The sequence below is a fragment of the Piliocolobus tephrosceles genome, chromosome 10 (assembly GCF_002776525.5).
Source record: "Piliocolobus tephrosceles isolate RC106 chromosome 10, ASM277652v3, whole genome shotgun sequence".
NCBI lineage: Eukaryota > Metazoa > Chordata > Mammalia > Primates > Cercopithecidae > Piliocolobus > Piliocolobus tephrosceles.
The window spans coordinates 105,246,103-105,264,696 of record NC_045443.1 but is presented as its reverse complement, the minus strand read 5'-3'; the positions used below and the strand labels follow the sequence as shown (position 1 = coordinate 105,264,696).

Here is an 18,594-nt window from a genome sequence, read left to right as displayed (position 1 = left end):
TGGCCCTTGGTGGGGACCCACCATGTGGAGATAACTTGTCTTTCTCATCCCCCATCCTCAAAAAGTGTCATCCAGGCAAACGAGTGACAGCCAGAACTCCACTCTCTGCAGGTGAGTCTCTGCCTTAGGCAGTGCTATGGCGGTGGCTCAGATGGTGGCAACTGTAGCTTCTCTGCCTGATGTGAAAAAGATCACTAGGGCTTGGCTGCCACACCGCCAGCAACAGGAACATTTGTCTTTTATCTAGTGTCTTCATTTCCCTTGACTTTTTCTGCGGGACCACATTGTCCAATCTCTTCACGGAGTGAAGTTCTGAGGCTTGAACTATTGGGATAAAGAGCTCACTCAAACCACACACATGGTGCACGGCCTCGGAAAATCATTTCTTTTAATGACAGAGAAAGCACACCAAACGATAACAGAAGCCCCATTGGGAGTTGCCACTGTACAAATCAATGCCTGGAGGCCCTGAACTAGCATTATGACATTCACAGGGAAGTCAGCTGAGGTTAAGGAAACATCCACGCAGCATCTCTGGGGATACAGAAGAGGGAGGAGGAAGGTGACAGCCGCGATGCACACGCTGTGTATCTGTAGCTTGGACTCTTCTTCAGGCAGTTCTTGTTTTCCTTCCACATTGGATGGTAGGGGCTGGGGGAGGTTTGCAAATGACCATGTGGAAGAGAGGCCTTGTGTATCAGCCTCGCAGAAGAGCCAATACTGTAGACAGATGTCACCCAGATGCTCCATGGGCCATGCCCATGAAGCGATGTTACGTTGGTCCTCTGAACAATGGTTCAGGGAGCTCGTACAATAGAAGAACAGTGGCTCCTTCACAATCTAGGGTCTGGCGCAGCTTCCTGAAGGCATGCTAGGAAATAGGTTTATCAACAAAACTTGGCCATCCCCAAGGATAAAAGTCATTCTCCTAGTTTTTACTGCATGTATCTAGGTTTCAAATTAAAGAACGAGAAGAAAGGCCGCAACTGAAAAGTTATCTGGAATACTGTGGCCCTTTACCAATCTCTTTTGCTTACAATATATGGCAGAGCCAACGAAACCCTGTTGATATAAACTTCCATTATAATAATCCTATACTGTACACTCTCAGAATACAGAAAGAATTCATCCTATCGTACATGTTTCATCTTTAAAAATAATCTAACATAGTCATACTCTCTGGCTAGTAACAAACTATTAACATCTTCTGAGAATACAGAGAAAACTCTGGGATTAATAGTAAATTCTCTGACGTGCTGCCCCCCTCCCCCCATTCAGCATCATCTGTGAACACATTTCTGCAAAAGCATCCCCAAATCATCCATAACTAGGAAAAGAAATGGATATGTTGGTTTCACCAAATGGAGTTTTAGCTAGAAATGATGGAACATTTTTACGTTGGCAAAAATGAAGCACAAACGTAACATTTCACAGGTTCGGACCCATGCAAATGCATGTTATGTGGGGGTGTTTTATTCTCACCCCGAAACCACGATTAGCATGCAGGTTGTTTTCAACTATTGAATTAGAGATACTTATTGGCAGTGCACCTCTTTTGTGTAATCATGATCACTAAGGCAAGATTATTTCGACTTGTTTAGAATATCAGCAGTATCTTATCAGATGCATGTTTACACAGTGTGGACCTGTGACTTACTATTTAAAAAAGAAAAGAAAGAAAAATCTCAAAACACAGATCCCTAAACACAATTTAGTTGAAAACGAACTGTTAAGCTTTTAGAAATATATTTTAAACTACAAGACTGCCCTGTTTTTGTTTTTTTTAAATGAACATTTTAAAAAGTTCCCACCCCTAAAAATTTGCCAAATTATTTCCTCATTATGGGTCACAGCCTCACCAATTTACTACCATGGTTGACGTTTGCTGAAGCACAGCTACTAAGGTCCTCAATGTGTAATACAATCTCTTCAGGGTCGGTACGGTGCGTTTGCTGAAGCACAGCTACCAAGGTCCTCAATGTGTAATACAATCCCTTCAGGGTCGGTACGGTGAAGTCCTCCAACTGTCAACATGGAACCTGAGTGACCTTTGAAAGGCCTCAATCCATTCATTGGACAGTGGTCCCCGGCAGTGGGTGTTCAAAGGTCCTAGGGGTGCTTTTGGTTGGGGTTAACTTGGTTGTCCAGCTGCCCATTAAGCTCTGGACCCAGCTGATCTGATCTGCAGACCGGTGGAAAGTCCTTTGTTTTTCAACAGGAACACGTGGGAGCAGTAGAGGCAGCTCCTTGGCCCAGCCAAAAACAGGTGCCAGGTGGAATTTGTCTGTGTTTGTGTAAAGCCAATGCGGCAGGAGAACTGGAAGGTTCCCGGGAAGCATTCGCTGCACTGGGCATTTCAAACCACGGAACCTTTGGAAGATGACAAGTGGATGGACTGAATTCTGATGGCCAACGTCCTCTGTAAATCCTGGAGCACATCCTGGCCGGTCCCTTCACCATTTTTGTCATACAGGAGCTGCTTGAATGCTTCGTTTTCAATGAGGACCATCATGTTTTTGAGAAAGTAGCCTTCGCAATATGCTGAGAGCTCCGTGACGCCAAGAAACTGTGGAGAGTGGAGAGGAAATGGGAGACGGTTATGCTTCTGAAAAGCACCTTTCAGATTATGCCTTCAGAGCTAATAATGGTGCACACCTGCTAAGGAAGACTGGCTGCAGAATGTCTCTGATTCCCCAGCACACACCCATGGGGTGTGACTTTGCAGCTCATCCTGTCAAAGGGCTGGAGTCCATTCCTCCATTCCCTGGCCTTGTGCCAATCAAATCACTTCTCTGGGCCTCAGTTTTCCAAGTTACAAAAGCAAGGGGTGGACTACAGGGGTATCGTGCTCTGCTGTGCCATTTAGGACAGGGATGCATGTAGTAATTCTGTGGTCTCCAAGAGGCTTATAAAGCTTGTTGAAGTTTATCAGTGAGTGGGCTAGTTATCCCACAAATATCCATATAGATGCACAAATCCTGGAACTGACAGAGATCTTAGCAATCCTTTCATTCTTTTTTTTTTTTGAGACAGAGTTTCACTCTGTTGCCCAGGCTGGAGTGCAGTGGCATGATCTTGGCTCACTGCAACCTCTACCTCCAGGGTTCAAATGATTCTTCTGCCTCAGCCTCCAAGGTAGGCCTCCCAAAGTGTTGGGATTACAGGTGTGAGCCACTGCACCTGGCTTAGAAATCTTCTCATTCTTTCAACACAAATCCTGCTCTTATAATCACAGAGTACAAGGCTTCCTGGTACAGGTGAGGGAACTGAGGCTCAGAGTTGCCGATCTGATTCTGAGGACACAGTGAACTCTCCCCACCAGCACACCTGGCACTTGCTTTGTAGATTAGTGTCATTCAGCACATGTTAGTGGAAAATAAAAGCATAATATATACCTACATTGATAATATTTGATAGTATTTATTGAATGGTGACTGTATATCAACCTCTGGCCTGTCTCCACACAACTAATTACTAACAGAACTGGGATTAGAGCTCTCATTCCCTAGACCAGTGGTTGGCAAACTATAGGCCTGAAGGCCAAAGATGGCCCACCACCTGTTTTTATAAATAAAGTTTTATTGGAACACAGCCATGCCATACCATTCATTTACATATTCTTTGGCTGCTTTTCGCAAAATTGAGTAGGTACAAAGCCAACTGTGTGATCTGGAAAGTTGAAAATATTATCTGGCCCTTGTCCTAGACTATAATTTTTTCAAGGGCAGAGACCATGTCTAATTTTTTTTCTTTTTTAAGACAGAGCCTCATTCTGTGGCTCAGGCTGGATTACGGTGGCGTGATCTCTGCTTACTGCAGCCTTGACCTCCAGGGCTCAGGTGATCCTCCTGCCTCAGCCGTCTGAGTAGCTGGGACTAGAGGTGCGCGCCAGCATGCCCAGCTATTTTATTTATTTTTTTTGTATTTCTTTTCATAGAGATGGGGTTTCACTATGTTGCTCAGGCTGGTCTCAAACTCCTGGCCTTAAGTGATCATCCCACCTCAGCCTTCCAAAGTGCTGGGATTACAGGCGTGAGCCACTGCGCCCAGCTCCTCTAATTTCGTATTATATTCTGATGAATACAGCTCCTAGGAAATACTGGCTACTCAATAAACACTAGCGAAAAAATCCTTTGGTTTCCAAACCCGTGTTCTTTCCATCATGATGCACTGTTGAGCTTAACCACAACAGCTGAGATTCAGTCTGATGAACCAGCTTGTTCTTTTTCTCAAGAGACACGCTGAAAGGGCCACAAGAAGCTCCAGGGCCTCTTTTTGTAACTCAATAGTTTCGTACAGGTTTACTAGGAAAAAAGAGATGGCTAAGCCATGCATTTGTGGAATGGGTTTCTCCTCTGTATAAAATTCCACAGCTGTCTTAAACGGTTAGATGTAATACAGAGGTAACGTTGTGGAGGTCGTCATGGACATTTGGAACGTGGCTCTTAGCATCTAAACACCTGCATTGCCTGGAGTTACAAACGCCAAGTGTTGGTTTCTTTCTTTACCACTCTTTTTCCTAAACTAGCCTCTATTTGCAGCACAATCTGCCAGTCATCAAATCCACATGGTGTGTGGCTGTTAGCGGACTGCAGCATCCACAGCACAGGGGAAGCAGTGCACAGAAAGGGCAGGGGGCAGCTGGCATTGCCCTCCAGGTGACTATCACGAAGGGCAGATATTTCTCTTGGAAACACTCCAGGTAGTGACCTGGATGTCTGAGGCAGAGCTGGTGTCCGTAAAAGCCAAAGCCCTGTCTGCAAAGGGTGTCTGTAGGTGTATGTGTGTGTGTATATATATGTATACACATATATAATGTATATATGTATGTATGAAAGAGGCAGTTTCTCTGCCATAGGTATTCTAAGCCTGTATTCCCAGCCGGGGCTCACATTGCATCAGGCAATATTATTAAATCACAAGATATGCTACAGAAGCTGCCTGCCAACAAACTTGAAAAGATTAAAATGGGATTGTGAAACACAGGCCTCGCTGCCAAGGTGGGAGGCCACAGAAAAGCCACCGTGGATGTCAAGTTCATGGGGCAATTTGAGTGACCATGGTCGAGGAGGAGGACAGAGGAGCACAAGGCTAATCAGGCTGTCTGCCTTGGTGCAGAGAAAGAGACCTCTCTTCTGCACAGTAATCAGTTTAAGAATGAAAAAAAAAAAAAACTGCTTGTGTCCTGAGAAACCAGATTTTGGTATAATCCTCATTTAACTAGAACCCAAGTGTGTGTGTGTGTGTGTGTGTGTGTGTGTGTACAATGTAGACTGACTGTAGTTTTTGATTTACTGATAGCCAATCAGAAAATCTTGAGTATCAAGGATTATTGAAAATATTTCCAACATTTATTGAGCCAGACCGTAAACACAGGGTCAAGAACCTATGCTTTGGAGTGAGACAAATCTGGGTTCAAAAGTCTCAGTACTACACTTCTGGGAATATACCCCAAATAACTGAAAGCACAAATTTGAGGCCAGGCGCGGTGGCTCACGTCTGTAATCCCAGCACTTTGGGAGGCTGAGGCTGGTGGATCACCTGAGGTCAGGAGTTCAAGACCAGCCTGGCTAACATGGCAAGCATCTGTCTCTAATAAAAATACAAAAATTAGCCAGGCATGGTGGCACATGCTTGTGGTCCCAGCTACTCAGGAGGCTGAGGCAGGAGAATCGCTTGAACCTGGGAGGCAAAAGTTACAGTGAGCCGAGATCATGTCACTGTACTCCAGCCTGGGTGACAGAGCGAGACTCTGTGTCAAAAAAAAAAAAAAAAAAAAAGGCAGGGATTTGAACAGATATTTGTACACCCATGGTCACAGCAACACAATATTGTTCACAATAACCAAAAAGTGGAAGCAACCAAAGTGTCTATTGATAGATGAATAAACAAAATATGGCATGTACATACAGTGAAATACTATTCATCCTTAAAGAAGAAATTCTGACGCATGCTACAATATGGATGAACCTTGAGGACGTTATGCTAAGTGAAATAAATCAGTCACAAAAAGACACATACTGTATGATTCCACTTATGTGACATCCCTTGAGTAGTCAGATTCATAGAGACAGGAAGTAGAATGGTGAATACCAGGGCCTGGGGGAGGGGAGGAATGAGGATTTGGTGTTTAAAGGGTATAGTATCAGTTTGGAAAGATGAAAAAATTCTATAGATGAATGGTAGTGATGGTTGCACAACAATCAAATGTACCTAATACCACTGAACTGTATACTTAAAAATGGTTAAAGTGGCAAATTCTATGTTATGTACATTTTACCATAATACAAAAATCTCATTACTAGCTGTGTGACCTTAAGCAAGCTACTTCACCTCTCTGTGCTTCAGTCTCCTTATGATAACATGAGACTAGTGTAGCATTTACCTAAAAGGGTTGTAGTGAAGATTAAAAAACAAGATGCAACAAGGCTCTTAGCACAGGTGCCTGCACATTAAAAGGGCTCACTGAATGCTGTCTTAAGCAAGTAGCATCTCACATGCAATCTGATTTTTCACAACAAGCAATAGGAGCGTCATTCACGTGCCCTGTCACTGTCCAGAGCTGTGTGTGATATGGGAGTCATGTGTACTGGGCTCCAGTTATATAAAACAGGAAAATTTTGTGGTAAACTCCTAAAATAACTCTTCATCTTGGCTGGGTGTGGTGGCTCATGCCTGTAATCCCAGCTACTTGGGAGGCTGAGGCAGGAGAATTGCTTGAACCCAGGAGGAGGTTGCAGTGAGCCTAGATTGCACCATTGCACTTCAGCCTGGGCAACAAGAGTGAAACTCCATCTTATCAATCAATCAATCAATCAGTCAATCAACCTAACTCCTCATCTTAACTGGTGTTATTGTTTCTTGCTGGAACTGTTAATGCCCCCTGTGCTCAGCACGTGGAACAAAATGCAGTGGTACCTGGACAAAGTATTTTACTTCTCTTGGGCCCAGTCTCCCCACTGATGAAGTGAATTGGATGAAGTCAGTGGTTCTTGAAAACTGGAGTGAAGACTGATTTGAGGGCTGATGTCACTCTAGCAGCTTGTTAAAAATACAGATTTCTGGGCTCCCTGAGGGGATATTGCTGAGGTCGTCGGGGATGGGGGACTACACTGGCATTCCGAAAGCTCCCCCAGGTGATTCTAATTTGTAGCCAGGTGTTGGATCCACCTGATTAAGCAGACTCCAAAGACTTCAGCGGTGCTTACAGCCTATTCTCAATCTTGGCCACATCTGAGCATCACCTGGGAAGCTCTGAAAGCTGCCTTTCTCCAGGTTCCACTCCCAGAGGCTGACTGATTAGTCTGTGATGGGTCCCAGGCATAGGAAGTTTAAGTGAGTCCCCAGGTGATTTTAACGTGCAGCTGGCATTGAGAACAATTCTGGAAGGGCGGTTCTCACCCCGAGCACACATTAGAATCAGCTGGAGGGCACGCAAAGCCACAGGTGGCTGGGTCCCCTCAAATTTCTGATTCAGTAGGTGTGGGGTACGGCCTGAAAATGTACCTTTCCGGCAAGTTCCCTGATGCTGCTGGATTGGAGAACCACTGTTCTAGAACCTTAGAAGGTGTCCCTTAGATCATCAGCAGAGACATCACCTGGGAGCTTGTCAGAAAAGCTGAACAGGGCCCATCCCAGTCTATGGAACCGGAGTCTGTGACATGAGTCGTATGCACATGAGAGTTTGCGAAGCACTGTTTGAGAACCCTGTCTTTGAAACTTCTGGGCTCCTACTTTCCTTGTTCTGGGCGGGAGGTGGAAGGCATCTTTTCTAGAGCAGGAAGCAGATCTTGGCAGAAGCCAGAGGCTTAGCCCTCAGAGAACTGGCCCAGCACCCACTCTCTACCCTACCTCTGTGTTTGCCAAGGAAAGGCCTCTCCGGCTTCAGCGCTCCTGTGTGCGCACTGCGCAAGAATGAGATTGATTACCTTGGCATGGTTGTAAATATCCACACAGTTGTCGGTATTGATGCTTTTCGCACAGATAATCTCACAGTGTCGCTGCAAAGCCTCCAGCTGGAAAAACTTAGCAGCAGACAGAAGCTAAAAACAACAAAAAGAGTCTGTTAGAGGCTGGGAGGTGGATGGAAAGGAGTAAGGAACCAGAGTGGTAAGACAGTCTTCATCCTCATCTTCCACAGCAGCATCAAGGGTGGGGGACAGAAAATGATGCACAAAGGTAACACTAGAGGAAGAGGACAAAGATAGGATTCCGTCGTGGGGAAAGATGGGGGAGGAGGGGAGGACTAAGCAAACTCAATTCATACCCATCACAGCAGGAGGTCAACCCAAAATGCCCAAAATTGTTATGTCCAGAAACAAGGGTGAAAATCAGGGTATTATCAGCAAGCTGGATATCGAGGTGGCTCACTCCCTCTGTTGTCCGGGTCTCCACTCAGATGTCGCCTCCTCAGAGGAGCCTCCCTCTACCCCATCTATCCTCCTTTCCTCCTTGCCCTGTCTCACTCCTCACAGTCACAGCACACCAGGTGTGATGTCATGTCTGCCTCCCTCACTAGAGTCCAGGAGGGCAGGGATCTGTGTCAGTTTTCATCACTGCTGTAACCTGGCCCTGAGCACAGTGCCAGCCTGGGAGATGCTCGACAGATGTGTGTTGAGAGAACGACATGCTTTGGGGAGGGGATGAAAGAGCTAAGAGCAAGAGTTCAAAGGACTGGTTTTGGGAATGAGGACTGGAGGGAGGGCAGGGTGGGCCCGGGCAGCTGCTTTGTATTCAAAACCCTTCTGTATGATTGAAATGATTTAAATGTACATTCCTTATTTTTAGTTAAAATTATTTTTATTTATTTTTATTTTTGTTAAGGCTAGACAAATGAAGCAGTGGGAGTGGAGAAGGAACACAGAAATTCATAACTGGTTGTGATCAATTTGTTGTAAACAGCCGGGTGCAGTGGCTCATGCCTGTAATCCCAACACTTTGGAAGGCTGAGGTCAGGAGTTCGAGACCATCTGGCCAACATGGTGAAACCCCGTCTCTACTAAAAACACAAAAAATTATCTGGGTGTGATGGCAGGTGCCTGTAATCCCAGCTACTCGGGAGGCTGAGGCAGGAGAATGGTGTGACCTCAGGAGGCGGAGGTTGCAGTGAGCTAAAATTGCACCACTGCACTCCAGCCTGGGGGCAGAGTGAGACTCTGTTTAAAAAAAAAAAAAAAATCAGTTGTAAACACCACCGCACTTTTGTTTACAAACGAGCCCACATTCTTGAGACTAAAACCATCAGAGGAGTAGTCCAGGGAGACAAGAGAGTCACTGTGTCCATGTGTGTCTGCATTTGTGCATGTTTGGGTGGGGAGAGAGTTACCACGGAAGGTTTCACAGAGTAAGAAGAAAGGATAAGTGGGCCTGCAGTGAATACGTAGATCTAATCACAATCACTATGTGCCAGGCATTGTTCTAAGCACCTTAACAATTTTTTAAGATCCTCTAAAAAACCCAATGAGGTAGATAGTTATCCCCATTTTACAGGTGAGGAAGCTGAGGATTTGAGGTTAAATAACTTGTCCACAGTCACACAGCTCAGAAGCTCTAAAGCCTGGATTTAGACAAGTCTGGCACAGCATCCGTGTTGTAACCACTGTGTGAGGTCTGCTCTTGAACAGTTGATTGTGTCCTGACATCTCTCATCAGCCAGGCACCCTAGACATCAGACAACTGACCGTGATCCTGGCTCTTTTGCTGGGGATTAATTGGGGGTGATCTTTGGCTTCTGGTTCAAAGTTCCCAGTTTCGATTAGGAAAATGAACAAGATTTCTACTTTTGGCAAGGAACAGGGGAAAATCTTGGCTTTGGACAAAATCGGGCAGAAACAAGTCTCCTGGATAGGCGGGGCTAGAACTGGTCAAATTACAAGAGGTGGACAGGGGTTGGGGGAGAGTGAAGGAAGCAGGTGTGGGCTGCCTGACTGTGGGATGCTCAGTCTGAGGAAAGCCCAGAGGAGATTATAATCTGCCCTCCACTTCTGCATCTTGGAAGAACAGACAGTGTTGTGAATTGAGGGACGTTTTTAGGGGATATATTTTTATAAGTGACAAGGGAGAAGACGTCATCTAGGGTATTTCCTGATGATATCACTATTAGAGCCTCAGCTGTAGCCTCAGACTTTCCAGTCAAATTCCTTCCCTTCCCTGCCCCCCTACCACCAATGCCAGTTAAAATTGGGTTTCACTCAGTGGCTGCTGAAAGCAGTCAGGCAAGCAAGTGCACTGGCACCCCAGCCTGCCAGGGAAGGTCTCTGATGAGAAGCCCTTCCTGTATGGGAGGACTGAGGAGTCAGGACGGAACAAGAGCCCCAAGTCTTCATCCAAATGAAAACCCAACACGGGTCCTTCCAGACACTTCCCTGCACGCCGGCGACCCGAGTTTACAGAGGTGCCACTCACCCAAGGGACTTGTGACAGCCACCACCACGATGGCTCCCTTACCTCCATGATCTCATTGTTCTTAATGAGCAGTGACTCTGGGCCACCGTAGTAGAGATACTGCATAACCAGCTGGAAGAAAGCACAGAGAACAGTGTCAATGGCAAAGACACATTAAAGCCATTCGGTGGATGTCCCAGCTCAGGCTTAGTTCCTGAGACCTCTAGGACATCCATTCCAAATGGTTGCCCATTTCCATGTCACCAGTGACCAAGAGCTCACTACCTTAAGGGGAGGAGACCGTCCATTTTGAACAGTTTCATCAGTCAGATATGAAACTTGCCTCCATATGGTTTCCCACCCCCAGTTCCATGCCCACCCCCAAGACCAAACTAAACAACCCTAAGCTACTGCTCCTCATGACAGCTTTTCCATGTATGCATGATAATCACGGGTTCCTCTCCCGTCTCCTACCCCAGTTATGCTGCGCGGAACTGCTGCACACGTGGTGTGGCTTGAAGAGCCTGCATCAGAGGGTTGTTCCCTGCTAACATGGCCCAGTTTGACTCAAAGCCTCCTGTTGAAGTCCCAGAAGGTGACTCTGGGATGCCACAGGGCCATCTGCTCCTTATTACAATGTGCCGAGCTCCAAGGCGAAGCCATGAGGGGTCCAGGGTTTCTGTGTATCACTGACGATGTCAATGGCCCTAGCCTGGATGTTCTTTATTCATATGACTCACGATGCCCAAACAGCAGGCAAAGTTTCCAGAGCTTTGCAAACTGGTGTCCCTTGAATGGAATGGGGCCCATGGATGTATCTGACTTTGCTATCTTATCTCCTACGACAACTGGGTGTTAATTTTTTAGGTGGTTTGTCCCAGTCTCCTTCACTTCCTATTGTCTTTGCATGTGTATGTGGGGGTGGGGGGAGATGGAGTCTTGTTCTGTGGCCCAGGCTGGAGTGCAGTGGCACAATCTCGGCTCACTGCAACCTCCACCTCCTGGGTTCAAGCAGTTCTCCTGCCTCAGCCTCCCAAGTAGCTAGGACTACAGGCGCACGCCACCACACCTGGCTAGTTTTCTGTATTTTAGTAGAGACTGGGTTTCACTGTGTTGCCCAGGCTGGTCTTGAACTACTGAGCTCAGGCAATCCACCCACCTTGGCCTCCTAAAGTGCCAGGATTACAGGTGTGAGCCACCATGCCTGGCCCCTATTGTCTTCTACCTGCATGCTTGACAAACTCACTTTACCTCCCTGGTTCTCAGGCAGCTGTGTGGGTGAAATCTAGACTGGTTTCCTCCCTTTTTTGGGTACTTGTAAAATGAGCCTAGACTGGGCTGTCCTCCATGGTCCCTTCAAGCTGACAGTCTGTGACCAATATAGGACACCGACTAAGTGCAATGAGCCTGGAGTTGGGCTGCCTCAGTTTCTGATCTGGCTCTGCCACTTAAAAGCTGCGGGACCTGAATTAAGTTAGGCTCTGTGTGTCTCAGTTTCTTATCTGTGGAGTGGGGATAATGTTACCTTCCTCATGGAATTGTGATGAAGACTAAATGAGTCACTGCATAGAACAGGCCTAGCAGGGGCCTGGCACACAGCAAGACCTCTGCAAATGTCAGCTCTTTAATTTTCTCTGAGACTGAAAAATCTTTTCCTTTGTTTCTGCTACATGCTGCCTTGTTCTCACCCAGGCCATCTGAAAGTCTTTGTGACCGGTCTCAGACTGCTTGTTGCATGTGTGTTTAAGTTATTTTAAAAATACTGTTTACAGCTTTATTGAAATTCTTATTTATCATTATTTGAGACAAGGTCTCATTCTGTTACTCAGGCTGGAGTGCAGAGGTGTGGTCACAGCTCACTGTAAGCTCAAACTTCTGGGCTCAAGCAATCCCCCCACCTCAGCCTCCCAAGTAGCTAGGACTACAGGCACGCACCACCATGCCTGGCTAATATTTTAATTTATTTATTTTTAATTTGAGACAGGGTCTCACTCTGTCACCCAGGCTGGAGTGCAGTGGTGCTATCATAACTCACTGCAACCTCTGCCTCCCAGGCTCAAGCGATCCTTCCACTTCAGCCTCCTGAGTAGCTGGGACTACAGGTGTGCACCACCACACATGGCTAATTTTTGTATTTTTTGTAGAGACGGGATTTTGCTATGTTGCCCAGGCTGGTCTTGAACTCTTGAGCTCAAGTGATCAACCTGCCTTGGGCCTTCCAAAGCACTGGGATTACATGGGTGAGTCACCATGCCCGGCCAAAGGTTGCCTTTTATGCTTGGACCACTCGACCGCTTGCCTGCATCAGAACCTCCCACCCTCTCTTCTAGTCCCGTGCTTTTGCCCACACTGTTCCCTCTGCTAGGATGCCCTCCCCTTCTTCTGTCCACTGAGCTGTGCACGCTCCTTCTGGATCTAGTCAGTGGTCATCTGCAGTGGAGCGGCTCCTCAGATCTCCACCCCACCGCAGGTCACATCAGGCAATCATGCACCATCCTCGATTGCAGTGTTGTTTCTCACTAGAGTCTGAGGGCACAACCAGGTCTTGCCCATCGCTGTATCCCAGTGCCTGGCACACAGCAAGCAAACAGCCTGCAGTGTGCACACCCTGCCCATAAACACGAATCCTCGCTTCTCTGTGTTTGACTCTCCCACGTACTGACTTTGGGCTCTTGGGACCATCTGCTTGTTGCAGAGATGGTGGTGGCACCTGAGGATTTGTGAAATAACACAGCATTGTTTACCCTCCCCTCTCCCACCCTGATGGGTCATAAGCATTTAAAATACCAAGTCAGTAAATGTTGGAATTGGGCCTTACTAAAAGCAATTTATTCGCCTAGCAGTTTCCATTTATAAAGGCTAAACAAATAACGATAAGAGCCATAATAATGACCGCCCTGAACATTTACAGAGCATTTCTCTAGCACGTGATCTTATGTATTCCAGGTGGGGCTGCTGAATGGAAATGCTGCTCCTTACTGGACGGAGATCCCGGGGCGGGGCCAACGCCATTTAAATTGGGCTGGCCCGGGCCTCCTTCAAACTCTGCCGGCACAAGCCTTTCTGCAAGGGGGTGAAACGAACGCTTATTAGGCCAGCGGGGCTGTTCGTGGAGTTGTTTTTCTTGGCAGTTGCCACCTGCATGAAGCAGGGATTCAAATGGCACCCACAGCCTCGCGGAGGCCCCCACTTCCAGGTGCAGCCTCAGCTGCGTCCGGCCCTTGCCGCCGGCGACTGATGTTAAACAGACTTGGGGGAGGAGACCCGAAGCAGGCTCATTTACTAAAATTCTTCTGTCAGCATGGACTGAAGTGAGCCGGCCCCTGGGAGCCTCCTGCTGGGTCGTATTCAGCCCTCCTTGGCCTATTTCAAGCCACAAATGAGGCTTTTCTTCTTTTATGGGGAAAGGGCGGGAACATGGAAAAGTCCCCGGGGCCTGTTCAATCTTCCCTTCCCATTACAGTAACGTGAGTCTAATGTGGCCGGGAAACCTTCCCCAGTCAAAAGCAATTACAGGCCCCGGGATTCCTCCAGGGACTGCCTTTTCCCATGGAGGTCTCGTTCAGCGAGGCCGCTTGGCAAACATTTATTGAGCGCCTACTACGAGCCAAATTCTTATTACAGGAACCTCCCCAGTTAGTCCCAGGCTTCACAGTGTAAGCTCCTCCTTCATGAGCACTGGGGGAGCACACATTTTCCAGCTTCCAGCTCATGCTCCAGACGAATGGACTGGAAGATTCTTTCCTCAGGGCTGGGTGAGTTTAGCGGGGGCCGCAGGTGCCCATAGAAGGGAAGAAGTTAAGAGAACAGGTGTGGGAGTCAGCCAGGCCTGGGTTTGAACCTCAGCTCCGCTAGAAGCAGCAGTGGGAACCTGGGCCACTTACTCCGCCTCTCTGAGTGCGTGCCCTCATCTGCAAGGTAGGGATTATGGCTACCTCGCAGGGCAGCTGGAAGGATGAAATGACGTGAGGGGCAGCAGTGGTTCTCAGAGACAGGTCCCAGAGCAGCAGCAGAAGCACCTGGGTTCGTGTTAGAAATGTGAATTCTGGGCTGGGCGCAGTGGCTCACGCCTGTAATCCCAGCACTTTGGGAGGCTGAGGCGGGCAGATCACCTGAGGTCAGGAGTTCGAGACCAGCCTGGCCAACATGGATAAACCCCGTCTCTACTAAAAATACAAAAAAGAATTAGTCAGGCGTGGTGGCAGGCGCCTGTTATCCCAGCTACTCAGGAGGCTGAGGCAGGAGAATCGCTTGAACCTGGGAGGCGGAGGTTGCAGTGAGCCGAGATCACGCCATTGCACTCCAGCCTGGGCAACAACATCAAAACTCTTCTCAAAAAAAAAAAAAGTGAACCCTGACATGGTGCATATGCACCATGGAATATTATGCAGCCATAAAGAATAAGATCATGTCCTTGGTGACAACATGGATGGAGCTGGAGACCTGAACTTATCCATCTCATGCCTGTAATCCAGCTTCATCCATGTACTGCATCCATGTTCTCACTTATAAGTGGGGGCCAAACATTGAGTACACATGGACACAAAGAAGGGAACAATAGCCACCAGGGCCTGCTCAAAGGTAGAGGGTGGGAGGAGGGTGCTATACTTATTACCTAGGTGACAAAATGATCGGAACACCAAAACCCCATGACACACAATTTATCTAACGAACTTGCGCATGTGCCCCTGAAACTAAAGGTTAAAATGTGAATTTTCACACCTGAAGAATCAGAAACGTTGTTTGGGGTGGGGTCTAGGAATCTGCATTTTAAGACATTCGCTGTGTTTTTAACAAGTACCCCACCCTTCTCCAGCTATTCTGAGAGCTGCTAATGTGTAAGAAATGCTGTAACTGAGAGCACAGGTTCTCCAACTTGGTTGCACTTTGGGATACTGGGAGGAGGTTGGGGAGACCTCAAAATGCTGATGCCTGGGCCCCACCCCTAGATTCTGATTTAATTGGTCTGATGTATGGACTGGGCATTGGGAATTGTCAAAGCTCCCAGGTGATTCTAGTGTGCCTCTGAGGTTCAGAACCACTGGCTTTGAGCCTTACACACAGTGCTCAAGACGTGAGAACTGTTCTTACTCTCAGCACATTCCCATTTAGAAAGGGTATTCTAGAACAATGTCCCCATGCTTTGCTACCAGGCAGGCTGGGTTCAAATCCTGGCTCTATCTCTAACTAGAACTAAGACTTTGGGCACATCATTTAGCTTCTCTGGGCCTCAGTTTCTTCATCTATAAAAATGGGAATAATGCCACACGCAGTAGCTCATGCTTGTAATCCTAGCACTTTGGGAGGCCAACCAAGGTGGGTGAATTGGTTGAGCTCAGGAGTTCAAGACCAGCCTGGGCAACAAGGCAAAACCTCATCTCTATAAAAAGTACAAAAATTAGCTGGGTGTGATGAAATACTTTTGTAGTCCCAGCTACTCAGGAGGCTGAGGTGGGAGGATGGCTTGAACCCAGGAGGTGGAGGTTGCCATGAGCCAAGATTGTGCTACTACACACCAGCCTGGGCCACAGAGCCAGACCCTCTCTCTCCCTCTCAAAAAAATAAAAAAAAAATAATAATAAAAGGGAATAGCATTCCAGATAACACGTGTAAGCACAGATCAGTGCTTCACTACTCATGGTTCCACAAACATTTCCTCATCACCCTCCAGAGCAAAGCCACGGCTGCATGGAACCCAGCTTTCCAACCCAACAGCTGCCATTCAGGAAAGGGCTATGACCACTTTTCTCTCAGTAGAAAATGGTGCGGAGGGCCTAGGGTGAGGGGACGTGGGCACTTGGATGTCTGGAGTATGCCAATTCCCCAGGCCCACCTTGGGGCTCCAGCCTCCTCACTACTCTCCTGACCTCAGGAGGACAGCTCACCCAGGCTTATCTTATCTTTGGAAACTTTTTGTTTTTTCAGATAGGGTCTTGTTCTGTTGCTCAGGCTGGAGTGCAGTGGCACGATTAAGGCTCACTGTGCCTTCACCTCTCAGGCTCAAGTGATGCTCCAGCCTCAGCCTCCTGAGTAACTGGGAGTACAGGTGTGTGTGTGACTACGCCCAGTTAATTTTTGTATTTTTAATAGACAGGGTTTTGCCATGTTGCTCAGGCTGGTCTCGAACTCCTGGGCTTAAGTGATCCTCCCACCTCAGCCCACACTGGCCTCCCGAAATGCTTGGATTACAGGCATGAGCCACCGCACCTGGCCTGGAAATTTCTTTCATCCTTTCTCCAACTCCTAGTCCAAAGTAACCTATTCTATAGAGTCTTATGCTTAGTGGGGAAGTGGTTTATCGGTTATGGCTTAGAACTACAACAACCCACTTAAAAATTGCCATGATGCAGCAGATGCGAAGTTGAAGCTTTTCTCATGTTGTCCTACTTGGTCTCTGCGAGAACCTGGGACATGGAGGTGATAATGAATGGCATGAATTGTCTCATTGACCCTCTTAGAACTCAATGGCCAGCCTGAGTCTTACCCACTTAGTACTCTTTCCAGGGCTGTCCTTCCTGAATTGAATTGGAGGAGAAACAACTGCCTGTTGGCATTCTATAAACTCTATCCCCAGGTCACCCACATTGTCTTACAAACCCTGGAAGGTGGGAAGACAGCCTGGTGGGACTGAGGGGCCTACACAGCCTTCATGTGCCTGGAGGGTCTTGGAGCTGTAGAAATACAGCTGCAAAGCTGGCTGGGGAGTGAGTGAATTTCTATTAGCTGCAAGAACATTGTTGCAGAGCAGGATTTATGAATCAGGCATAACTGAAGGAAGATGGAAAAGAGGAAAAAGCTGTGGTGCCCCTCAGAAAAACCACATAAACCAAAACTCATTGTTCATGGCATGAACTCCCCAAACAGAAGGAGACATGGTCATGTCATCTGGCCTTGGACGAAGAAGCCTTCCTTTCCTAATTGGGGTAGATTTAGACTGATGCTAAGATGATACAAATTCCCTAAAAGCACAGCGGCTCCTGATGACGCTGGGCTCAACCAAAGTTTTGGGACTTCGCACGTGCTGTTCTCTGCCTGGAATGTTCTAACCAGCTTTCTTGAGCCGTATCCTTCCTGTGGCTCACCAACTTCTCAGCCTTGGATGTTCTGACTCATAAGACCTCATCCGGGAGGTTGTCTTTATTTCCCTTGGTCTGAGTAGCTGCAGCACATTGTCTCACTCCTCTAGAGTACCCTACTGTATACTGTAATTGACGAATTACTCAGTCACCGCCCCCCCTCCCCAGACTCTGAGTCCCCAGGAGAGGACATCCTTTATCCTTGTGTCCCCAGCCCTTCGCACAGTGTCAGGCATAGCAGGCACTCAGTTGATGCTGCCAGGATGAACGGATGGAAATGGCAGGGGCACTGTGAGGAGGGGCCAGGAGTTCAGGAGACTGACAGCTCATTCTAAGGACTTCTCCAAGTGGCCAATCCTCAGGCTGAGGATCTGAGGCAACCACCTGTGCCCCATGCCCACCAGCACAGAGTCCAGGCCGCACCAGGGCTCACCTGAAAGATGGAGTATTTCACATAACCGATCTCTATGCAGGTGCTGTCATTTGTTGGCTTACTGGAGAGGAGTGCTTTGAACCTGAACAAGGACATAAAAAAGAGATAAAAAGAACTCACACACAAATCCATGGCTGGCAAAAAACAGAAACAAACAAAAAACAAACAAACAAAAAACTCAGCTCTCCTGACAATAGAAAGACTTTGTTTCTTCCCCTGCAACTCTGAAATATAGCAGTGGTATATCCTTACATTTCTTAATTTAAACCCTCCTATTATACCGTAATCTAATTTGAAGTTAAAACTCTAAAGTTAAAAAACAGTGTTTTGAACAATTACATTCATTCTGCAACTGGTGATTGGAAAAGAATGAGTGCCTGTTAAACCCCGTCCATCTTTCAGGGCCTGTCACGTGGCCGCCACCTTCATGGCATCTCTCCTAAGCCTCGGGCTATGGCTTCACTCCCTCCCCTCTGGTGCCCATGGAATACGCTTTGCTCCATGAGGGCAGGGACTTCAGTGGTTTCTGTCTCTGCTACATCCCCACAGCCTGTCCCAGTATGAACCTGACACATCATAGATAATTAATCAATGTTTGTTGACTACCTAATCATCTCCCTTATGGGTGACTTTCTGTCTTGGATTTTCAATGCACTTTCCTGCCCATCCACTAAACTAAAAGCTCTTTGTGGGTAGAGTTCT

At 47.3% G+C, this 18,594-nt stretch overlaps 1 protein-coding gene across 3 annotated transcripts in view; it reads right to left on the bottom strand.

Annotated features, from left to right (window-relative positions):
• Positions 1–370: 370 nt before the first annotated feature.
• The window catches only part of BTBD11 (BTB domain containing 11), a 340,058-nt gene continuing 321,834 nt past the window's right edge, over positions 371–18,594 (bottom strand). For 2 of the 3 annotated variants that reach the window (XM_023195731.2, XM_023195877.2), the window contains 4 exons: positions 17,893–17,974; positions 10,447–10,515; positions 7,929–8,042; positions 371–2,566 (listed from right to left, as the gene is read on the bottom strand). In XM_023195731.2, the coding sequence (XP_023051499.1) occupies positions 2,357–2,566; positions 7,929–8,042; positions 10,447–10,515; positions 17,893–17,974 (475 nt within the window). In that variant the 3' untranslated portion in view covers positions 371–2,356. Of the gene's footprint in view, positions 2,567–7,851; positions 8,043–10,446; positions 10,516–17,892; positions 17,975–18,594 lie in introns of all 3 variants that reach the window. The other variant, XM_023195806.2, reaches the window with a different exon arrangement.